The 26,162-nt window shown below is 36.1% G+C and overlaps 1 protein-coding gene across 14 annotated transcripts in view; it reads right to left on the bottom strand.

The window, feature by feature from the left end:
* The window catches only part of RP1 (RP1 axonemal microtubule associated), a 357,833-nt gene that overhangs the window by 205,420 nt on the left and 126,251 nt on the right, over positions 1-26,162 (bottom strand). For 12 of the 14 annotated variants that reach the window (XR_014308427.1, XR_014308428.1, XR_014308429.1 and 9 more), the window contains exons 7-8: positions 8,160-8,311; positions 3,347-3,425 (exon numbers count right to left, since the gene is read on the bottom strand). Coding sequence is in view for 11 of the 14 variants with exons in the window: in XM_082719229.1 (XP_082575355.1) it covers positions 3,347-3,425; positions 8,160-8,311 (231 nt within the window). In the remaining 3 variants the exon portion in view is untranslated. The remainder of the gene's footprint in view (positions 1-3,346; positions 3,426-8,159; positions 8,312-26,162) is intronic. The other 2 variants (XM_082719226.1, XM_082719227.1) reach the window with 1 other exon arrangement.

The following is a 26,162-nucleotide window of genomic DNA, read 5'->3' on the forward strand; positions in this document are numbered from 1 at the left end:
TGTTATATTAGTAATATTTTTATAATTTATTCAGCAGCTTCCTCAAAAACATTGTATTATATACATTAAACAGAGATTATTATATCAGAAAACCAAATCTACTACCACATACCCAAAAGAATGTAATATGATTTCAAAATGCTTTGTGGTAAGTTAAGTCTCACATATAAAGAAGCATAGCAGTTTGTAATATCCAATACACATATTTATACAGTGTAGTTTATAGCCTTAACAGAAGGGGGAATTATATTCACATAATGTAGGGTACTTAAACAAATATGTCTTTGTTTTTGTGCATTACCCCTCCCAACATTTTTTATGTTTAAACTTCTCTCTGCTACAAAATGCTACCACATTTTTAAAATTATCTTTTTTTTTAAAGATTTTATTTATTTATTTGACAGAGAGAGATCACAAGTAGGCAGAGAGGCAGGCAGAGAGAAAGAGGAGGAAGCAGGCTCCCTGCTGAGCAGAGAGCCCGATGCGGGACTCGATCCCAGGACCCTGAGATCATGACCTGAGCCGAAGGCAGCGGCTTAACCCACTGAGCCACCCAGGCGCCCCTAAAATTATCTTTTTTAATCGAATAATGTCCTTTTCATCCTGTAAACTCTCCCTCTGAGATGTTATCAAAAGGACTAAGGTTTAAGAGAAATTGAAACCATTTGATTACTGGTAAACTTTAACCACTGAGATCCTCACCCTCTGTTACTAGAAGAAACAGTAATTTACCCAGTTACCCAACAAGTGATCCCAAATTTCTCTGCAACTTAGATCTACTAGGATTTATTCAGTAACTTTAATGTTCTTCATCTCTTATAAACAAATAATGACTGAAGATACTCTGAATAAGACTTTCTGAGAGAAAAATTTGTAATAGCAATAATGAAACAGTTTGAAACTATTTCAGAAAGTATTCTTAGCATGTTATTACTTCTTGAATTACAAAACGGATGTAAGTTTAAAATAACAGTATTTTTTAAGTTAAAAAAAACAATGACCCACAGCTTAATCACTTTTGGTCAGGGGGTTGGTAAATACTGAGTTCTATTTCCCTACAGAATACACTATATAAAGCCAAATATCCAGGGTGGTGGAAGAGAAGTGGCCGTATGAAGGAGACACTTTTCCACTCCTAAAATGAGGACTGTAAGTCACATGCGGCAAAGATTCAATGAATGTTGGCTGACTGAACCCAAGGGAAGTAGCACAACCAGCTAAGGAAAAAAAGGCTGGCTACCTTTTCCTTTTCCTTCTTAACCAGTGGGAAACACAACCTGCTTGCCCTGGCCATTTCCATCACCACCAACTCCTAAAAATGTTCTTAGATAAATATCTGCTGATTTTAAAAATAAAGAGCTGGAGAAGAGTTGAAGGAGGCAAGATTATAAAAGGAATTTTTCATTTCCTCCTTAAAATGCATGTGGGTAAAATGTAGAAATGGAAGAAAATAGATTAATTTTATAAAAACTATATGTTGAATTTGTATTTAAAATGCAAATTAAAAAGTTCTAATTACTATCTATGGATAATTCACTGTCAAGTGTATACTGCTTTGCCATTCTTTTTTTTTTTAAAGATTTTATTTTCAAGTAATCTTTATACCCAATGTGGGGCTCAAACTCACCACCCCAAGATCAAGAGATCTACCAACAGAGCCAGCCTGGTGCCCTCTGCACAGCCATTCACAAACAACCTCACATAATCCTCACAATAACTATACAAAGTATTCATTCATTTTACAGATGACAAACTGAAACTCAGAGAGTTTAAGTTACTTGCTCAAGATCAAAAAGTCAACAACTGACAGGTTCTGAATTCAAATATGTGCTACTGGTTAACATTTTGGGGGTGGGGGTCTTTTATTGAAATAGTAAATTGGTTTTTTTTTTTCTTATGTTATGTTAGTCACCTTACTACTCTTCATTATGTCACAGCAATAATATCTCATTTACTTAGATTCTATTTAGGTAAATTAAGAAAATCAGAATTTGGAGGAAAAAAGACAGGACTTCCAACTAGAATCAGGAAGCAAAATGTTGTATCAAACTTTTGGGATTTAAAATCATCTTGCTACCTCTTGGTATACTAAAGGGCAGGCATCCCATCTTAATCATCCTTGTATTTACTATAGAGAGTACTCAGTACAGCACTTTGTACATAGTAGATCCACCAAAAATATTTATAAAATTGAATTAGTTGCTTGTGTTAGCTTGTGCACATTTACATGTCCTATTAATGTTGTACTAAAGCATTGTCTAACAAGCCTGCCTGATAGTCATGTGACTCCCTACAGAAGCAAAATGCGATTTAACATAGTATTTACTATGGATAAGAGCCCAGATTATAAAATTAGCCTACAACTGATATAAAATAAACTGCAAAAGATTTGAGTCTGGTCAAATTATAAACAAATTACAACCAAGAGAGAAGACAACATCACAGGTATGTTTTTACTGTCTTACGACATTAGTCACATTTTAAATTTAATTTATCAATCTCACTCAACATTCTTTTTGTTTTCACTGATTATAGGAATATATTTTTCAGTTTCATGTAACTTCCTTTGTGCAAGTTTTCTCACCTTGCTAGTATTCTCATTAATTATTTAAACACATTTCCAGTATATACTGGTAAAAAAAAAAAAAAAACCTTTTGTTTTTAACACTTTGACAATTATGCATTGATACTTTTTAGTGAAAGAATTTATCCTCTTGTGTGATGTTTTATCCATTTTGTGGTATATACACATTAGTACTCTTATCTTTTGTTGGAAGAATTTTGCTTATCTTATGTTTGTTTTACACAGTAGCTGAAAATGAACTTATTGGGAAGTTGTAGGTCATCTCGCTGAACTGATGGGAAAATTGAGAGAGAAGCATAAACAAAATAGCAGCAGGAAACACAACTGTGAACTTGTTCCCAAGACAGTCTCCTCAACATGCCACTGTTGACACTAGTTGCTACTACTTCATAAAATATCACTGCCAGCAGACACCGTTGCTATATCCACAAGTAGCATGTTAGAATGCCACCACATGCCACAGCATATAAATCCCAAATTCCCCTGAATTTTATGCATCACTCATTCTAGCATTTTAGACAGAGCATCTTCTTGGACAAGCCTACAGCCAAAAAAAAAAAAAAAAACCAAAAAAAAAAAAAAAACCCACATCTGCTTAAAATTTAAAGAATATTTGTGTCCATTATTTTAATTTCAGATAGTCAGTACTTAAAGATGAATTTCTTATATGTTTGTTATAATTATTAACTAAATTTTCACAGGGTTTTACATGAAAAGAGTGGAATCAAGCCTTGAATATCTACTTATATAAGGCTTTTTTACCTGGGCCAACCCCATCATGACCTATGACAATCTTATACAAATCCCCAAGGTGCACAGCTTCTAGGGAGAAGGTGTCAGTCTGCAACAAATCAAAAGAGTATAGTTATATCTGGACTATGAGAATGATTTTTAGTAAGATTATATATTAAGATATACTAAAAATTGATTGGGAAAAGAATCAGTGTCATTCAATAAATCTAAATTTGAACTAACAATGTTAATTTGCAGAACATAATAAGATTTTTAATATACTCCACTCATTTTTGTTAGCCATATGTCATTATAAAAACATAAATTTGGGGATCCTACAAATATATGTTTCAAATATTAGCACATATGAAATAATTATAAAATATACCTTTGTTTTTCAGTCCTTTGAATGTAACCAATACATACCTTCCCTAGGATGAAATTTTTTAAGCAATGTTTATAGGCCATTGACAAATATAATGTTTCTAAAGTAACTTTAGGATATTGATGAAAAAAATTATTAGAAATTTATAACAACTATCTGAATCCCAATGTGCTGCTACAATAAAAATTATTCATCTTTCTACTCCAAAGGTTTATGTATTCAGAATATGGGTTAAAGTAAGCCGCACAAAGTTCCTTTGATAAAAACTAAGATAATATTATAGGTTAAAATGTAAGGAAAAAATATTAGATGTAGCATATCAGTTGAAAAATAACAAAACAAAAATAACATTTTCATTTATATAGTGACTTACACATTTTAAAATATTTTCATATACATTTTACTTTAGCCTTAGAAGTCACTCAGTGAGAAGAATATTTATTCCACAAAAGGAAGAGTGAGGCACAGATCGAGGATTAGAGACCAGTTCCTCTGATATATCACAAAACTACTTTACAGCCACTTTGTCTTTACATAAGTGGACTATAAAGAATATAAATAACGTATAATGCCATTCACTTAAAAAATATATTGTCTCTCCCTAATACAGATTAATGTGTAACATTATCCTCCCTTTATCTATGACACACATCTGATAGAAAGGAGGAATTTCTGTGCAAACAAAATAATAGCAGAGAAAATTATGTTATAATATTTATGATCATTGATATAGAGAATGCCAAGAAAAATAAAGGAAACATGTAAAGAAAATATCCTGTCATACTCAGTTAAAAATTATTTGGGTCATCAAAAAAAAAAAAAGCTGTAATAATTTAAATGTAATGATCCTTTTATGCTTTACTCATTTAAATATAATTAATATTAGTAATAATAAAAATGATATTATATATTCAATTTCCACATTTGACAATGAAAGTTGCTATATACAGTGAATGACATTTAACAATACAAAGGTAGATTTAAAAATCAGACAACAGAGGATGACTTCACTTCAACAAGATGGTGGACTAGGGAAAACCAAGCCCTCATTCCCCAGTGGAGACACTATTTTAACAATAATATATGGGCTATAATAATTCAGTGCAAATTCTGGACACCAGATGAAAAGCTGCAGTACCTACTTGAATGCATAATAAAAAAGGAACTCCATCAAAAGAGGTAGGGAAGCTTGTGACCTTTTCATGCTCTACTTGGCATAGTGTGTTTTAATTAAGAGGAAACTTTCCATATCCTGGATCCTCTTCTGCGACAAAAACAAAGGAGTAGATAATGTACACAAAATTCTGACTTCTCTGGGAGCTGCTCAAAGAACTGATTTCTCTCTCACATAACTCAAATACTAATGGCAACAGAGTTTGGAAGCCAATGAAAACAGAGGGGAGGACTGTGACAAGTCAGAGCAGGCAGACAAGGGGTGGAGCTTAAGAGAATATGAGCACAGGAGAAGAAACAGGAGCAAGCAGCTTAGGGAAATTAAGACAGTTAAAAGCACATATACAAGCCCAGAGAGGAGTGGATATAGCCAAAAATAGTATGAGAGGCCCTGAAAACTCTAACCAGATTCATTGGTGAGGGCTTCCTCTCTAAATGCAGTCCTTCAAGAGTAGGGAAGATAGTTGTTTTTTCAAATGCCAAATCTCAACAAAAGATCACAAGACATATAAAAAGGAAACATAGCTCAATCAAAGGAATAAAATAAATTACAGAAACCAATCATAAAGAAATGAAGATCTCTAAACTTTCTGAGAAATAAATTTAAACTGATTTGATCAGGCAGAAGAAAAAAAAGTAACCTTGAAGACAGACCATTTGAAATCATCATAATGGGAGGAAAAAAATGAAGAAAACTGAAGAGAACAGAAGAGATTCATGGAATACCACAAGCAGATTGGTATATACATTGTGCAAATCACAGAAGAAGAAAGAGAAAGGGCCAAAGAGCTTATCTGAAAAATTGTCAAAAAAAAAAAAAATCTAAGAGAAATGGACATACAAATTCAAGATGACCAATTAATAACAAGTCAGGATATGACAGATGCTGCAAAGGATGCAGAGAAAGGAGAACCCTCCAACCCTGTTGGTGGGAATGCAAGCTGGTAATACCACTCTGGAAAATAGCATGGATGTTTCTCAAAAAGTTGAAAATAGAGCTACCCTACAAACCAGCAATTGCACTACTGGGTATTTACCCTAAAGATACAAACGTAGTGATCTGAAGGGGGACATGCACCCGAATGTTTATAGAAGCAATGTCCACAATAGCCAAACTGTGGAAAGAACCTAGATGTCAATCAACAGATAAATCAATAAAGAAGATATGGTATATATATACAAGGAATATTATGCAGAGATCAAAAGAAATGAAATCTTGCCATTTGCAATGACATGGATGGAACTAGAGGGTATTATGCTTAGTGAAATAAGTCAATCAGGAAAGACAACTATCATATGATCTCCCTGATATGAAGTAGTGGAGATGCAACTTGGAGGGTTTGGGGGGGTAGGAAAAGAATAAATGAAACAAGATGGGATTAGAAGGGAGACAAACCATAAGAGGCTCTTAATGTCACAAAACAAACTGAGGGTGGCTGGGGGGAGGGGGGAGGGAGAGGGTGGTGGGGTTATGGACATTGGGGAGGGTATGTGCTGTAGTGAGTGCTGTGAAGTGTGTAAACCTGGTGATTCACAGACCTGTACCCCTGGGATAAAAATATATTATATGTCTATAAAAAATTAAAAATTAAATAAATAAATACATAAATAAATACAAATAAATGTAAAGAAGAACAAACTTAGAAATTTCACACTCCTTAATCTTAATACATATTACAAAACTATAGTAATTAAAACAGCATGGTACTAACATAAAGACAGATATATAGACAAATACTCTAGAACAGGGAGCCCAGAAAAATATAATATGTTTATATTTTTTTCAAACATCTCTGACCAAGGTGTCAAGACCACTTAATAAGGAAAAGAAAGTCTCTTCAAAATACTGTTAATGAATATAGATATCCACATGCAAAAGAATGAAGTTGGACCCTTACCTTATATCATATACAAAATTAACTCAAAATGGATTAAAATTATAAACAGAAAAATCAAAACTAAAAACTCTTAGAAAAAAAAATAGGGAGAAAGCTTGGGAACACTGGATTTAGCAATGATTTCTTAGATATGATACCAAAAATATAGAAAAAGAAAAAAGCAAAATAGACAAAGGAGACTACATGAATTAAAAACTTCTGAGCATCAAAGGATACAAATAAAAGAATAAAAAGGCAAATTCCAGAATGGAAGAAAATATTTACAAATCATATTTGTAATAAGAGCTTTATCCAGAGTACATAAAGAACTCCTTGGGGTACCTAAGTGGCTCAGTCGTGCAGCACCTTGCCTTCAGCTCGGGTCGTGATCCGAGGGTCCTGGGATCAAGCTCCATATTGGGCTCTGTTCTCTGTGGAAAGCCTGCTTCTCCCTCTCCCACTCCCCCTGATTGTGTTCCTGTTCTTGCTGTCTCTCTCTCTATGTCAAACAAATAAAATCTTTAAAAAAAGGAAAAAGAACTACAACTCAACAAGAAATAGACAAATGTCTAAATTTTAAAACAGCCAAGGACTTGAATAAACATCTCTGCAAATATGATACACAAATGATGTGAAAGTAACATTTAACAGTAGAGAGAAGCAAATCAAAACCATGATGAGACAACACCTCACATCCATTAGGATGGTTACAACATAAAAAATTTTGAATTTAAAAACAAAAAATAAGCAAGGATGTGAAGAAACTGGAACCCTTGTGCATTGTTGGTGAGACTGTAAAATGATGCATTTACTTTGAAAACACTATGCCAATTCCTCAAAAAATTAAAAATATAAGTTCCATATAATCCAGCTGTCCTGCATATATTCAAAAGTATTGAATGAACAGAACTAAAGGGATATTTGCACACATATTACATTATTTTTAATAGGCCAGAGTTTGACAACCAAAATTTCCATCAATGTATGAATCGATTAAATAATGTGGTATATGTGTACAATAAAATACTATCCAGCTTTAAAAAGGAAGGAAATCCTATCACACTGTAAGCATGGATGAATATTGAAGACATTATGCTAAGTGGAATAAGCCAGTCACAAAAAGACAATTATTATGTGATTCCAATTATATGAGATATCTGAAGTAGTCAAATTTATAGAAACAGAAAGTAAAATGTGATTGACAAGGGCTGAGGAGAGGGATAAATATGCAGTTCTTTAATCAGTACAGAATTTCAGTTTTGCAGGATGAAAAATGTCTAGATTACTGTGAATATACTTAACACTAGGGAACTTAAAAACACTTAAACATAATTATGACTTTAGTAAAGTTTTATTTTATTGTTTTACCACAATTTTAAAAAATCAAACAAAGGATTTTGTCACTTACTTGTCCTCTTAAAAAACTGAAGGAGTTCTTTGATCGAAATAGTTGTCTAGATCCTGAATCTCCCTTTTCCCCATAGATAGAAATGTACACACTTGCTCCTGTTCCAGCATTCCAACGCTCACCTGTTGCCACATGCACTTCGTATACTGTCACTGACAACGAAAGAAAAATAATTTTTATATGCCAAGAATTACTCTTATGGTAGAAAAATTACTTATACCTAATCAAGAGTTCCAGTTTCAGTCAAAATGCAGTAACACATTCTACCCAGTTTCTCCCACTGAATACAACTAGAAAATTTTGATAAAATACATGGTACAGCTACAGAAAGATGCTGAAGAGTAAACCCTACTGGGGGGATTGGGAAAGAAGACCAGATTTTGAGGTACCAACAAGTGATACTGTTTTTTTTTTTTTTTTGTCCCCTGCTATTTCCCACCCTGAACTCAGTTCACCAGAAAGCTGGAAATAGGCACTGAAGCTTAGACAGAGGCAGCTCAGGAGACCTCTTCCTCAGGTTTAAGAACCAGGAAAGAAAATTCCTAACATATAGGGATAGTACAGATACTGTACCGTTCTTTGCTTATTGTTTATTTGTTTGTTTGTTTGTTTTGGGCCTTTCATTTCTCCATTCTCTCACATCTCAGTGCCTATGCACAGAAGCAAACAGGAACCAACACTCTGAGGGAGAACTTCTGCCCCTGTTCACAGGATCTGGGATTCAGTAGGGTGGGGCCAATCTCAATTGCTTTCTTTGCTCTCTCTGTTCTATCACTACTTAGCCCTGGACATCAGAAGACCACAGAAATGTACAGCAAAGCAGGTAAACTAAAGCATCAGCTAACCCATCAAAAGACCAAAAATGGAGCCAGGGAACTGGAAAGTATGAAAGAGGTTCGTAGAGGGAAGAAAGGCAAACACAGAAAGCTCTTTATTAACTCCTGGGCTCATCCCTAAAGTAAGGATGTGTGAATACCAAAGACTCTGAGATCTAAACCAACAGATAAACCTTCATGTAGGCCCTAGATTCACTAATGAATAGTATATAGGTGGGACAGATCTGAATAGCACTGCCAAGTCTTTTAAAACTAAACTGGCATTGGAACCACAGCCTGAAACTAACCAGTGGTCAACTACCTGTTCAAACAAAAATATAAACATTCTCCATAGGATTTAAATAACATCCAGTCTCAAATAATAATATGTAAAATATCCAGGATATAATTCAAAATTATTCTGCATATGAAGAACCAGAAAAATTTCAAATCATATGGGAGAAGACAATGACAAAAGATATCAACTTCAAAATGATACCAAGTATTGGAATTATCTGAAAAAATCTTTACAACAACTATGACACAAATGGTACTGTAACAATCATGAACAGTTTCAAAACGGATGTAAATACAGAAAGTATCAATAAAAGAAAACTTAAAAAAAAACAAATGGAAATCGTAGACCTCAACAAATACCATAAGCAAATTTTAAAACTTACTGAATTGGGTCAAGAGAATGAGGAGGACATAAGACAACATTAGTGAACTTGAAAAGAGAGTAAATAGAAATTATGTAAGTTAACAAAAGAGAAAAAATATCTCTAACAATTTTAAATATTAAAATATTTTAAATTTTAAAAATTTAAAATATAGAAGATATTTTGTTTTAAATATAAAAATATTTTCATTTCATTTTCATTCAGGGCATACCCTGATCCCCAAACCAGGCAAAGACCCCACCAAAAAGGAGAATTTCAGACCAATATCCCTGATGAATATGGATGCCAAGATTCTCAACAAGATTCTAGCTAATCCAGAATACAAAAGTATATTAAAAATATTATCCACCCTGACCAGATGGGATTGATCCATGGGATGCAAGTGTGGTTCAACATGTGCAAATCAATCAATATGACAGAACAAATCAATAAGAGGATAGAAAAACCACATGGTCCTCTCGATGAAGAAAAAGCAATTGACAAGAACCACATGGTCCTCTCAATTGATGCAGAAAAAAGCATTTCATAAAATCCAGCATCTGTTCCTGATTAAAACCCTTCAAAAATATAGGGATAGAGGGAACATTCCTCAACTTCATAAAATCTACCCATGAAAAACCCACAGCAAATATCATCCTCAATGGGGAAAAGCTGACAGCCTTCCCATTGATGTCAGGAACACGACAAGGATGCCCACTCTCACCACTGTTGTTCAACATAGTACTAAAAGTCCTAGTAACAGCAATCAAACAACAAAAAGAAATAAAACAATCAGATTAGCAATGAAGAAGTCAAACTCTCTCTCTCTTTGCAGATGACATGATATTTTATATGGAAAACCTAAAAGACTCCACCCCAAACTACTAGAACTCATACAGCAATTCAGTAATGTGGCAGGATATAAAATCAATGTACAGAAATCAGTTGCTTTCTCACACAGAAATAATGAAAATACAGAAAAGGAAATTAGAGAATTGATTCCATTTACTATAGCACCAAGAACCATAAGATACCTGGGAATAAACCTAAACAAAGAGATAAAGGATGTCTTTGTAGCTGAAGAATTACAGAACACTCATGAAAGAAATTAAAGACACAAAAAGATAGAAGACAATTCCATGCTCATGGGTCTGGATAATAAATATTTTTAAAATGTCTATACTGCCCAGAGCAATCTATACTTTCAATGCCATCCCAGTTAAAATTCCATGGACATTTTTCAAAGTGCTAGAAAAAACATTCCTAAAATTTGTATGGAACCAGAAAAGACCTTGAATTGCTAAGGAAATTTTGAAAAAGGAAAACAAATCTGGGATATCACGTTGCCTGATTTCAAGCTTTACTACAAAGCTGTGATCACCAGGACAGCATAGCACAGGAACAAAAATAGACATATAGACCAGTAGAACAGAACAGAGTCCACATATGGACTCTCAGCTCTACGGTCAAATAATCTTTGACAAAGCAAGAAAAAATATTCAGTGGAAAAAAGACAGTCTCTTCAATAAATGGTACTGGAAAAATTGGGCAGTTATGTGTAGAATAATGAAACTCAACCATTCTCTTACACCATACACAAAGATAAACTTGAAATAGATAAAAGACCTCAATGTGAGGCAAGAATCTGTCAAAATCCCAGAGAAGAACATAGACAGTAACCTCTTCGACATCACCCACAGCAACTTCTTTCATGATATGTCTCCAAAGGCAAAGGAAACAAAAGAAAAAATAAACTGTTGGGATTTCATCAAGATCAAAAGCTATGCCACAGCAAAGGAAACAGTCAACAAAACAAAGAAGCAAGCCACGGAATAGGAGAAGATATTTACAAATGACACGATAGACAAAGGGCTGGTATCCAAGATCTATAAAGAACTTCTCAAACTCCACACCCAAAAAAACATGATCATGTCAGAAAATGGGCAAAAGACATGAATAGACATTTCTCCAAAGAAGACATACAAATGGCTAACAGACACATAAGAAAATGTTCATCATCATTAGCAATCAGGGAGATTCAAATCAAAACAACATTGAGATACCACTTTATACAAGTAGAATTGCAAAAATTAACAAGACAGTAAACATCATATGTTGGAGAAGGTATGGAGAAAGGGGAACCCTCTTACACTGTTGGTGGTAATGCAAGTTGGTGCAAACACTTTGGAAAACAGTGTGGAAATTCCTCAAAAAATCAAAATAGAGCTACCCTATGACCCTGGAATTGCACTAATGGGTATTTACCCCAAAGATACAGATGTAATGAAAAGAAGGGCCATCTGTACCCCAATGTTCATAGCAGCAATGGACACAGTCACCAAACTGTGGAAAGAACCAAGATGCCCTTCAACGGACGAATGGATAAAGAAGATATGGTCTATATATACAATGGAGTATTGTGCTTCCAGCAGAAAGGATGAATACCTAACTTTTATATCAACATGGATAGGACTAGAAGAGATTATGCTGAATGAAATAAGTCCAGCAGAGGAAGTCAAGTATCATATGGTTTCACTTGGTTTCACTTACTTGTAGAGCTTAAGGAATAACATGGAGGATATTGGAAGAGGGAGAGGAGAAGCAATATGGGGAAAATCAGAGGGGGAGATAAACCATGAGAGACTGAACTCTGAGTAAAAAACTGAAGGGTTTGGAGGGGAGGGTAGTGGGGGGGTTGGGTGAGCCTGGTGGTGGGTATTATGGAGGGCATGTATTGCATGGAGCACTGGGTGTGGTCCATAAACAATGAATTTTGGAACACTGAAAAGAAATAAAATAAAATAAAATGGAAAAAAATAAAATTTTAAAAATAGCTATTCCTCTAACATAGGAGCAGCCAATTATATAAAGGAATTAATAACAAAATCAAAGAAACACATAAAATTAATACAATAATAATACAGGACTTTAAGAGCCCCTCACTAAAATGGATAGATCATCTAAGCAAAAGATCAACAAGGAATAAAGGTCTTAAATGACACACCGGACCAGATGGACATCACAGATATATTTAGGACATTCCATCCCAAAGCAACAGAATACACATTCTCCTCTAGTGCACATGGAACATTCTCCAGAATAGATCACATCCTGAGTCATAAGTCAGGTCTCAACCTATACCAAAAGATTGGGATCATTCCCTGCATATTTTCAGACCACAATAATCTGAAACTAGAATTCAATCACAAGAGGAAAGTTGGAAAGAACTCAAATACACGGAGGTTAAAGAGCATCCTATTAAAGAATGAATGGGTCAACCAGGAAATTAAAGAATTTTAAAAATTCATGGAAACAAATGATAATGAAAACACAACGGTTCAAAATCTTTGGGACACAGCAGAGGCAGTCCTGAGAGAAAAGCATATAGTGATACAAGCCTTTCTCAAGAAACAAGAAAGGTCTCAAGTATGCAACCTAACCCTTCACCTAAAGGAGCTAAAGAACAGCAAAGAAAGCCTAAATCCGGCAGAAGAAGAGAAATAATAAAGATCAGAGCAGAAATCAATGAAATAGAAACCAAAAGAAAAGTAGAACAGATCAACGAAACTAGGAGCTTGCTCTTTGAAAGAATTAATAAGATTGATAAGCCCCTGGCCAGACTTATCAAAAAGAAAAGAGAAAGGACCCAAATTGATAAAATCATGAATGAACAAAGAGAGATCACAACCAACACCAAAGAAATACAAACAATTATAAAAACATATTATAAGAAACTATATGCCAGTAAATTTGACAATCTGGGAAAAATGGATGCATTCATAGAGACATATAAACTACCAAAACTGAGCCAGAAAGAAATAGAAAACCTGAACAGACCCATAGCCAGTACAGAAATTGAAGCAGTCATCAAAAATCTCCCAACAAATAAGAGCCCAGGGCCAAATGGCTTCCCATGGAATTCTACCAAACATTTAAAGAAGAATTAATACCTATTATCCTGAAACTGTTCCAAAAATAGAAATGGAAGGAAAACTTCCAAACTCATTTTATGAGGCCAGAATTACCTTGATCCCAAAACCAGATAAAGACCCCAACAAAAAGGAATATTACAGACCAATATCCTTAATGAACATGGATGCAAAAATTCTCACCATAATACTAGCCAATAGGATCCAACAGTACATTAAAAGGATTATTCGCCACAACATAGTGGGATTTATTCCTGGGCTGCAAGGTGGGTTCAACTTCTGCAAATCAATTGATGTGATACAATACATTAATAAAAGAAAGAACGAGAACCATATGAATCTCTCAATAGATGCTTAAAAAGCATTTGACAAAGTACAGCATCCTCTCTTGATCAAAACTCTTCAAAATGTAGGGATAGAGGGTACGTAAAAACCATCCATGAAAAACCCACAGCAAGTATCATTCTCAATGGGGAAAACCTGAGAGCTTTCCCCTAAGGTCAGGAACATGGCAGGGCTGTCCACTATCACCGCTGTTATTCAACATAGTACTAGAAGTCCTAGCCTCAGCAACCAGACAAAAAAAAGAAATAAAAGGCATCTGAATAGGCAAAGAAGAAGCCAAACTCTCACTCTTTGCAGAAGAGATGATACTTGAGGTGGAATACCCCAAAGACTCCACTCCAAAACTCCTAGAACTCATACAGGAATTCAATGTCAGAATATAAAATCAATGCACAGAAATCAGTTGCATTTCTATACAGAAAAAAGATAAATTAAGGAGCTGATCCCATTTACCATTGCACCCAAAACCATAAGACACCTAGGAATAAAGTAACCAAAGATGCAAAGAATCTGTACTCAGAAAACCATAAAGTACTCATGAAAGAAATTGAGGAAGACACAAAGAAATGGAAATACATTCCATGCTCATGGACTTGAAGAACAAATATTGTGAAAATATCTATGATACCTAAAGCAATCTACACATTTAACTCAATCCCTATCAAAATACCATCCATTTTTTTCAAAGAAATGGAACAAATAACCCTAAAATTTATATGGAACCAGAAAAGACCCCAAATAGCCAGAGGAATGTTGAAGTTGGTGTCATCACAATTCCAGACTTCAAGCTCTATTACAAAACTGTAATCATCAAGACAGAACGGCCCTGGCACAAAAACAGATATACAGATCAATGGAACAGAATAAAGAGCCCATAAATAGACCTTCAACTCTGTGTTCAACTAATCTCAACAAAGCAGGAAAAAATGTCCAATGGAAAAAAGACAGTCTCTTCAACAAATTGTGTTCGGAAAATTGGACAGCCACATGCAGAAGAATGAAACTGCACCTTTTCCTTATACTGCACACGAAAAATAGATTCAAAAATGAATGAATGACCTCAATGTGAGACAGGAATCCATCAAAATCCTTGAGGAGAACACAGGCAGCCACTTCTTTGACCTCAGCCACAGCAATTTCTTTCTAGAAACATCACCAAAGGCAAGAAAAGCAAGGGCAAAAATGAACTATTGGGACTTCATCAAGATCAAAAGCTTTTGCACAGCAAAGGAAACAGTCAACAAAACCAAAAGACAACTGGCAGAATGGGAGAAGATATTCACAGATGACATAGCAGATAAAGGGCTAGTATCCAAAATCTATACAGAACTTATCAAACTCAACACCCAAAGAACAAATAATCCAATCAAGAAAGGGGCAGAAGACATGAACAGACATTTCTGCAAAGAGGACATGCAGATGTCCAAGAGACACATGAAAAAGTGCTCCATATCACTCGGCATCAGGGAAATACAAATCAAAACCACAATGGGATACCACCTCACACCAGTCAGAATGGCTAAAATTAACAAGCCAGGAAATGACAAATGTTGGCAAGGATGTGGAGAAAGGGGAACCTTCCTATACTGTTGGTGGGAATGCAAGCTGGTACAGCCACTCTGGAAAACAGTATGGAGGCTCCTCAAAAAGTTGAAAACAGACCAATCCTATGACCTAGCAATCACACTAAAGGGTATTTAACCTAAAGATACAAATGTATTGATCCACAGGGGCATGTGCACTCAAATGTTTGTAGCTGCAATGTCCACAATAGCCAAGCTTTGGAAAGAGCTAGATGTCCATCAACATATGAGTGGATAAAGAAGATGTGGTGTATATATACACAATGGAATACTAGGCAATCATCAAAAGAAATGAAATCTTGCCATTTGCAATGATGTGGATGGAACCAGAAGATACTATGCTGAGAAATATAAGCCAATCAGAGAAAGAAAATTATCATAGGACCTCCCTGATATGAGGAATTTGAGAGGCAGGGCAGGGGTTGTGGGGGGTAGGGAAGGGAAAAATGAAGCATGATGAGATCAGGAGTGGGGGAACCTTAAGAGACTCTTAATCTCAGGAAACAAACTGAGGGTTGCTGGGGAGGCGGAGGTTTAGGGATAGGGTGTCTGGGTTATAGATATTGGTGAGGGTATGTGCTATGGTGAGTGCTATGAAATGTGTAAGCCTGATGATTCACAGACCTGTACCCCTGGGACAAATAATACATTACATGTTAATTAAGGGGAAAAAAAGAAGGAAATTCTGTTACATAGTACAACATGGATGAATCACAAGAATATTATGCTAAGTGAAATAAGCTAATCACAATAAGGTAAATATTACATGATTCTGCTCATGATTCTAAAGTATAATCATAGAAGATAAAAAGTAGAAAGCTGATTGCCAAATGCTAAGTGAATGAAGGAGAGGGAATTTCTGCTTAAGGACTATAGAATTTCATCTGTGATTCCAGTTCCACATGTAAGATGCTTCAAATGTACCACTCCATCCTAACAATTAAAAGCTGAACAGACTGAAAATTTGACAACTCTTCTTGAATCCATAAAAGAGATAAGGACACAGAGCAAACTACAGCCCCCAAGATTGGAGAGACAGATGGGCAAACAAGGAGTCACAACTTAGATGATAGCAGAGACTCACAAACAGAAACTGCCATGGAGGGATACCTGGGTGGCTCAGTGGCATCTCACTCCTGGTTTCAGCTCAGGTCATGATCTCTGGGTTGGGATAGAGCCTGTACTGGGCTCTGTGCTTAGTACAGAGTTCACTTTAGATTATTTCTCCCTACCTCTCTGCCTCTTCCCGCTCATGCTTTCTCTAAAATAAACAAAACCTAAAAAGGAAAGGGAGAGAGGGAGGGAGAAAGTAAGTAAGTAAGTTAGAAAAGAAACTACCATGAGAACCACTGCTGGCACTGGAAATTCTGAGCTGTAATTAACAAACTGTTGGAGGTTCATTGCAGTCTGAGAGTTAAAAATTCTGTGAGGAGTTCTTAATCATAGGAGTTCTCCATCATAGGAGCCACCTGCACTTTTTTGAGTGTTGCCTTCAGGAGCTTACCTATGTTCTCACAATAAATATGGGAGAAAATTTTCTTCCTACTCTGGCAAAGGAAGGGCAAAGGGAAGTGTTTTAAAATACACTAGAGCACTATGTTCTTCTTGATAAGACCTGCTCTCAGGAGGTTGGATCCTAACCTCCTAATACCTAGCGTATTAAGGGAGCCTAACTAACCACAGGGAAGGAAAATGCCCAACTCTAGCCAGCTCTAGCCATCCTTTCCCACCTAAAAGGGAAGGAAAAATAACTGAGAAATACTTATGAAGTTCACAGTACAAAGGCAGAGAATCATTAAAAGACTGAAACCTAATTATAGGACTACAAAACCCTTCCTTCCCCCATGCCTCACCATTGTATTACTAAAAGCCTATTGAGTATATTTTTATCCTTTCGTCTGGTACATCATGTCCAGCTATGAAGAAAAAATTATAAGGCATATTAAAAGGCAAAAAAACACAATTCAAAGAGAAAGAGCAAGCATTAGAAGCAGACATGGTGGGACAGTTGAAATCAGACTGGAAATTTAAAATAACTATGATTAATATCCTAAAGACTCTAATAGATTACATAGGTAACGTGCAAGAACAAGCAGAAAGATGGGATTCCTAAGAAAGAATCAAAAAGAAATGCTAAAAATAAAAACACTGTAACAGGGGAACCTGAGAGGCTCAGTCAGTTAAGTGTATAACACTTGGTTTTGGCTTAGGTCATGAGCCCATGGGTTCTAGAATCAAGTCCCACATTGGGTTCTGCACTCAGTGGGGAGTCACCTTGAAGATTCTTTCATTCTGCCTCTCCCCTCACTTATGACACACAGGCACACACTCTCTCTGTCAAATAAATAAATAAAATCTTTAAAAATTTAAAAAATTTAAAAAATTATAACAAAAGCAAAGAATGCCTTTGATGGACTTATTAGTAGATGCTACACTGATGATAAAGAATCTCTGAGCTGTCAAAGAGATATCAATAGAACCCTCCAAAGCTGAAAAGCAAAGAGAAGAAAACTGAAAAACAAGGACTCTGGGACAGCTACAAAAGGTGAAACATACACATAATGGGAATACCATGAGAAAAAAGAAAGAAAGGAACAAAAGAAATATTTGAAATAATAATGACTAAAAATTACCCCAAATTAATGTCAGACATCAAACCAAAGATCCAGGAAGCTTAGAGAACACCAAGAAGGGTAAGTGCCAAAATAAAAAAATTTTAAATGCCTGTTTAGATATATCATTTTCAAACTATAAGAAAACAAAAATAAAAGAAAAAATCCTGAAGAAATAAAGAGAAAAAAGAAAACTATTTATAAAGAAATGAAGATAAAAATTACATCTGACTTCTCAGCAACATGCAAGCAAGAAAGAGTAAAGTGAAATATTAAAAGTAGTGAGAGAAAAAACACCAAAGCAGAATTATGTACCCTAGATTTCATAGATATGAAATTATCTATCAAAAGTGAAGGAGAAATACAAACTTTCTCAAACAAACAAAAATTGAGAAAATTTTTGTTGCCAGTAGACCTGCCTTATAGGAATTATTAGTTCTTACAATAGGAGGGGCAATATGACAGAGAAGTAGGAGCCCCTGTTGCAACTGGTCCCCTAAGGGGAGCTAAATATCTATCAGAACATTCTGAACACCCATAAAATCAGCCTAAGATATAAGATTATACACTTCTGGATCTCAGTGGGAGCAGAGACAGCAGTGGAGAAGTAAAGCGGAGTGGGAACACTTGGACTGATATCGGAGGATAAAAAGAAGGGGGAGGAGCCACCTGAGGTGACGGATTAGAAAGTAATACCACAGTTTGAAAGTGCCTTGTAATTGGGCACAAGCATTAACTTGGAGTCCAGTTTAAAGCACTCATATAAAAAAATAATAATAATAAAAATAAAAATCTTAAGGGGAAACTGGTAGAATCAGGTGGTCATGGGCATGGGCCTAAGCCCACAGTCACAAAATGGTCACCGCTGGTGACCACCCATCCCAGAGAGAGCTGGGTAGGGCCTCCAGTCCATTGTCTCTGAGCCCGTAGCTTTCCACAGTTTGTACCACCGCTTAAGCTGGGCACACTCTCTCTGGCACCAGAGAGAGCCAGGTGTGGGGGCCGGTTCAGTCTCTGGACCTGCAGCCTTCTACAACCCGTGGGGCCGCAGGTTCTGAGCGAGCCCAGCCCGGGACTGAGAGAACCCGCACTGACTCGGGTTGGGTTCCCTGGGTCGCCACCTTCTGTGGCCTGCAAACCGCAGGTCTGAGCACACCCAGTGTGGGCGTGGACCCCAGATAGCAGTCCCAGCAACGGCAGTCACCCAGGTTTGGGCTCACCTGGACCAGACCAATATCGCTAGCAGTTTTAGTGGCATGGAGGTACAGAGCCCAGCAGGGGCCTTGAGGGACCACTGAGACAGTGGCTGGGGGTGCACACCACCTTTGGAGATTGCGGTGTTCAGTGGAGTTTGTGGAGAGAGAGTCTGTGTGTTCTGGACCACTCAGAGGGGAGCAGACTGAGGCTTCACTCTGAGGCAGAGGTATGGGTGCAGACAGTTTGCTTTCTGCCAAACCTCCTAAAAGCCACAAAATGCCACCAAAGAACAAAAACCCCCAGAGAACAAAAGCCTGAAAAACTGGTTTTCATAGAGCCAAGCTCCTTGATAAGGGGCAGGGCGACTCAGCCCAAGTATAACTGACTGAAAAACAATGCGGCAGTCCCCTCCCCCAGAAGGAAAACCAAAGGAACAAAAAGAAAACCACCACAGGGTCCCCATAAAACTCTAAAACCCCAACATCAGAGGAAAAGAACATATTGAGCTCCCAATATTGCCCCCAAACCTGTATATTTCATAGGTACAGCTTTTCATTTTTTTTTAATTTGTTCTCACAATTCCTGTTCTTTTAATTTTTTTAACCTACTTACCACTACACCTAGAGGTTTAATACAATATATTCCATAATAACTTTTTAACTTAAACTTTTTTCATACATATACCTGTGTTTTCCTTTTTTCTTTTCTTTTCTTTTCTTTTTTTTTAATACATATGGATACAAGCTTCAAGGAAATCCTTTTTCCCTATTCAATACTACCCCTATATATAAACTAGTTTTAATTTCCCTGTATCTCTGGAAAGTTGAGTCCTTTAACAAAGATAACAAGAGTCACCCAGGAAGGACCGAAATAATATTCCTCGCCCACACTGAGGGTTTATAACCACCGTCCCATGTTTTTCTTCTGTTGGTGTTGCTGTGTATTTGTTTTTGTTTTTGTACTATATAAATCTTATTCTTGGGGTTCATTTTGGCTGGGTTTTTCTTTTTTTTTTTTTTTCTTGTCTTTAATTTTGTCAGTCTTTTTCTTTGTTCATTTTTGTTTAGGTACTTTGTAAATCTTACCTTTGGGGCTCATTCTGGCTAGGTTTTCTCTTTTTTTCCCTTTTTCTCTCTCTTTTTTCTTTTTCCTTTCTTTTTGGTGCTGACTGCAGATTGCTCTGAAACATTCCAGGGTGCAACTTGCCTAGGTCATGGTTGATATATTCAGCTATATATCCCCTCAACGACCTCTCACTAAAATGACTAGGAGGAAGAACACTCAGTAGAGCAAACTTTGAGAGGCTGTACCCTCTACCACAGAAGTACTGGATATGGACATGAACAGTATGTTGGAAAGAGAATTCAGGGTAACCATTATCCAGGCAATGGCTAGGCTGGAGAAGACCATTCCTGGCAGCATAGAAACTCTAAGGGTAGAAGTGAGAGTCAATCTGGCAGTATTAAAAAATGCTATCAATGAGATCCAAACTAATCTAAATACTCTAACAGCTAGGATAGACAGAAGATCGAATTAGTGATCTAGAACACAAACTGACAGAGAAGGATCAGGAGGATGCCTGAACAAACAGCTTAGAAGTCATGAAAACAGAATTCAGGAAATAGGGGAGCATGGTGGCTCAGTGGGTTAAAGCCTCTGCCTTCGGCTCAGGTCATGATTCCAGGGTCGTGGGATTGAGCCCCCGCATTGGGCTCTCTGCTCAGCAGGGAGTCTGCTTCCTCCTCTCTCTCTGCCTGCCTCTCTGGCTGCTTGTAATCTCTGTCAAATAAATAAATAAAATATTTTTTAAAAAGTCAAAAAAAAAAAGAATTAGGGAAATAAATGATGCCATGAAATATTCTAACATCAGAATTACTGGGATCCCTGAGGCAGTGGAGAAAGAAGTCTAGAAGGTATAATTGAACAAATTCTGGATGAAAATTTCCCTAATCTGGGAATGGAACATTTTTTCACGTCCTACAGGCAGAAAGGGTGCCCCCACCCCGAGATCAATAAGTCTAGAAAAACCTCCAGACACTTAATTGTGAAATTCACAAATCATAATTTTAGACAAGAGGTCTTAAGAGCAGCTAGGGGGAAGAGGAAGGACCATCAGAATAACATTAGAGCTGTCCACAGAAACCTGGAAAGTCAGAAAAAGCTGGAAAGACATATTCAAGGCACTAAATAGAAAAGCATGCAGCCAAGAATACATTATCCAGCAAGGCTGACATTCAAAATGAATGGAGACATAAAGAGCTTCCAAGACTGGCAAGGTTTAAAAGAGTATGTGACCACCAAGCTGGCACTACAAGAAATATTAAGGGGGGTTCTATAAAAGAAGAAAGAACCCAAGAGTGACATTGAACAGAAATTTACAGAGACAATCTATAGAAACTAGAACTTCTCAGACAGTATGATGTCAATAAAAACTTATCTTTCAATAATCACTCTCAATGTGAACAGACTAAGTGCTCCCATAAAACTGCAAAGGGACTGGATAAATTAGTGATCTAGAACACTAATTCTGCAGAACCCATCCATATGCTGTCTTTAAGAGACACATTTGGAAGCTAAAGATTTATCTAGACTGAAAGTGAAGGGATAGAGAACCATCTTTCATGCCAATGGGCCTCAAAAGAAAGCTGAAATAGCAATTCTTCTATCAGATAAATTAGCTTTTAAGCTAAAGATTGTAGTCAGAGATACAGAAGGATACTACATCATTACTAAAGGGTCTATCAACCAAGAATATCTAACAACTGTAAATATTTATGCCCCAATATGGGAGCAGCCAACTACATAAGACAACTGTTAACCAAAATAAAGTTATATTGATATGAATACATTAATTGTAGGGGATCTTAACACGCCATTCTCAGTAATAGGCAGATCATCTAAGCAAAAAAATCAATAAAGAAACAAGATTCTTGAATGACACATTGGACCAGATGGACCTCATAGATATATACAGAACATTCCACTCTAAAACAGCAGAGTAATTCTCCTAAAGCACACATGGAACTTTCTCCAGAATAGACCATATACTTGGTCACAAATCAGGGCTCAACTGATACCAAAAGACTGAGATTATTCCCTGCATATTCTCATATCACAATGCTTTGAAACTGGAGCTCAACCACAAGGAAAAGTTTGGAAGGAATTCAAACACCTGGAAACTAAAAACCACCTTGCTTAAGAATTCTTGGATCAACCAAGAAGTCAAAGAAGAACTTAAACAATTCATGGAAACCAATGAGCATGAAGAAACTTTGGTCCAAAATCTATAGATACAGCAAAGGCGATCCTAAGGGGGAAATACATAGCCATCCAAGCCTCCCTCAAAAAATTGAAAAATCCAGAATACACCAGCTGTCTCTACACCTTTGTTGTTGGAGAATCAACAACAAATTAAGCCAACCCCACACACAAGAAGGGAAGTAATCAAGATTAGAGCAGAGATCAAGGAGATAGAAACTAGAGATACAGTAGAACACAGCAACAAAACTAGAAGCTGGTTTTTTGAAAGAATCAATAAGATCGATAAACCACTGGCCAAACTAATCCAAAAGAAAAGAGAGAGGACTCAAATTAATAAAATTATGAATGAAAGGGAAAAGATCATGACCAACACCAAAGAAATAGAAATAATCATCAAAAATTATTATCAACAGCTATATGCCAATAAGTTAAGTAAGCTAGAAGAAATGTATTCCTGGAAACCTATAAACTTCCAAGGCTGAAACAGGAAGAAATAGAAAACCTGAATAGACCAATATCTAGTAACAAAATTGAAGCTGTGATCAAAAACCTCCCAAAAAACAAAAGACCGGGACCTGATGGATTCCCTAGGGAATTCTACCAAACATTCAAGGAAGAAATAATACCTATTTTCCTGAAGCTGTTTCAAAAAATAGAAACAGAAGGAAGACTTCTAGACTCCTTCTATGAAGCCAGCATTACCCTGATCCCCAAAGCAGGCAAAGAGCCCAACAAAAAGGAGAATTTCAGACCAATATCACTGATGAATATGGATGTCAAGATTCTCAACAAGATCCTAGCTAATAGGATCCAACCGTACATCAATTGCACTACTGGGTATTTACCCCAAAGATACAGATGTAGTGAATAGAAGAGTCATATGTACCCCAATGTTCATAACAGCAATGGCCACAATCACCAAACTGTGGAAAGAGCCAAGATGCCTTTCACCGGTGAATGGATAAAGAGGATATGGTCCATATATACAATGGAGTATCAATCCTCCATTAGAAAGGATGAATATCCAACTTTTGTATCAGTATGGATGGGACTGCAGGAAACTATTCTGAATGAAATAAGTCAAGCAAAAAAAGTCAATTATCATATGATTTCACTTACTTGTGGAGAATGAGAAATGACATGGAGGACATTAGGAGAAGGAAAGGAAAAGTGAATTGGGGGAAATCAGAGGGAGAAACAAATCATGAGAGACTGTAGACCCTGAGAAACAAATTGAGGGTTTTGGAAGGGAGGGGCACAGGGAAATGGATGAGCCCGGTGGTGGGTATTAAGGAGAGCATGTATTGGGGTGCCTGGGTGGCTCAGTGGGTTAAGCCTCTGCCTTCAGCTCAGGTCATGATCCTGGGGTCCTGGGATCGAGTCCCACATCGGGCTCTCTGCTCAGCAGGAAGCCTGCTTCCCTTCCTCTCTCTCTGCCTGCCTCTCGGCCTACTTGTGATCTCTGTCTGTCAAATAAGTAAATAAAATTTAAAAAAAAAAAAAAGAAAAGAGAAAAAGGAGGGCATGTATTGCATGAAACACTGGGTGTGTGCATAAACAATGAATCTTGGAACTCAGGAAAAAATAAAATTGAATATTTAAAAAAAGAGAAGGAAAATAATACAGGTCAGAAATTCCATATAAAGAAAGTAAGAGCACTGAAGAAGCAATAAGTGAAGATAAAACAAAAACTTGTATTTTTCTTATTCTTAATTCATTTACAATATAAGTTTATTTAAAAACATAATAATGGCATCAATGCATTTAATTATTTATGTTTATGAATGTATACATAATATATACTTACATGTTCTTACATATAAAAAAATAAAGCAATGATACAAGAGATAGAAGAAAACTGTAGAGCAGACACTAAATAACGTTTTCTTGTAAAGTATCACTGATAAGCTGAGAAAGGGAAAAAAAAATGGAATGATGTTCTCAATTGAATGTTCTATTAAAATCACAAAACAGGGGTGCCTGGCTGTCTCAGTCAGTTAAACATTTGTCTTCTGCTCAGATCATAATCCCAGGGTTCTGGGAACAAGCCCTGCATTGGGCTTCTTTTCTTTTCTTTTTTTTTTTTTTTCTTTTTTTTTCTTTTTCTTTCTTTTTTTTTTTAATTTCTTTTCAATGTTTCAGAATTCTTTATTTATGCACCACACCCAGTGGTCCATGCAATACGTGCCCTCCATAATACCCCCCACCACAATCACCGAACCCCCTACCCCCCTCCCCTCCAAAACCCTCAGTTTGTTTCTCAGAGTCCACAGTCTCTCATGGCTTGTCTCCCCCTCTGATTTCCCCCAATTCAGTTCTCCTTTCCATCTCCCCATGTCCTCTGTGTTGTGAAGAGTCTGCTTCTCCCTCCGCCTATCATTCCCCTTGCTTGTGCTCTCTCTCTGTCCTAAAAATAAATGAAATCTTTAAAAAATAAAATAAAATCACAAAAACAGAGTAAGAATGAAAGAAAAACAGGAACAAAGAATAAAAGAAGCAAATACAAAACAGTAGCAAATATGGTATATATTAATCTAATTATATCAACAATCACTTCAAACATCAATGGTCTAAATGAGTCAATTAATATTTGTCAGAGTGGATTAAAAAATAACACATGGGCACATATTGCATGGAGCACCGGGTGTGGTGCATAAACAATGAATTCTGATACACTGAAAAGAAATTTAAAAAATAAAAAATTTAAAGGATGAACGAAAAGATCCAATATTTTATTTTATCTATATTTTATTTATAATTTTTTTATTTTTATGTTTATTTTAGCTATAAGAAACCTATTTTTAATATAAAGATACACATAAATTAAAAGTGAATGGATAGAGGAAAATACAGAATTTTAAACTAATCAAAAGAAAGCAGGAATACCTATATTAATTTCAGCCACAGCAAGTATTAAAGCAAGAAAAGATATTTGGGATAAAGAAAGGCATTATATAATGATTAAAATGCCAATTCTCTAAGAAGACATGATAATTCTGCATATGTATATGCCTAACAAAAGAACATCAAATTACATGAAGCAAAAATTCATGTTCAATATGTGACAGAATTGCAGGAAAATAGGTTAATCCACTGTCATAGCTGGAGGCTTCAACATCCCTCTCTCAAAAAATGGACAGATCAAGCAAGCAGAAAATCAATAAGGACATAAGTGAACTCAATAACACTGTTGATCAAATACTTATAATTCACATCTATAGATTACTTCATCCAACAACGGCAGAACATACATTCTTCCCCAACTCACAAGAGACATTCACCCAGATAGATCACAGTCTGGGCCATAAAACAAACCTTAACAGATTTAAAAGAACAGAAATCATACAATGTCTTCTCTCAGACCACAGTGGAATGAAACTAGGCATTAGTAACAAAAAGATATCTGAAAAATTCCATTACATGCGGAGATCAAATAACACACTTCTAAATAACACATGAGTCAAAGAGGTAATACAAAGCAAAATTTTAAAATATTTTGAACTTAATTAAAATAAAAATACAATTTATCAAAATTTGTGGGATAGAGCAAAAACAATGCTGAGAGATTTATAACACACTGAATACATACATTAGAAAAGAAG

The sequence above is a fragment of the Mustela nivalis genome (assembly GCF_964662115.1).
Source record: "Mustela nivalis genome assembly, chromosome: 2".
NCBI classification, from domain to species: domain Eukaryota; kingdom Metazoa; phylum Chordata; class Mammalia; order Carnivora; family Mustelidae; genus Mustela; species Mustela nivalis.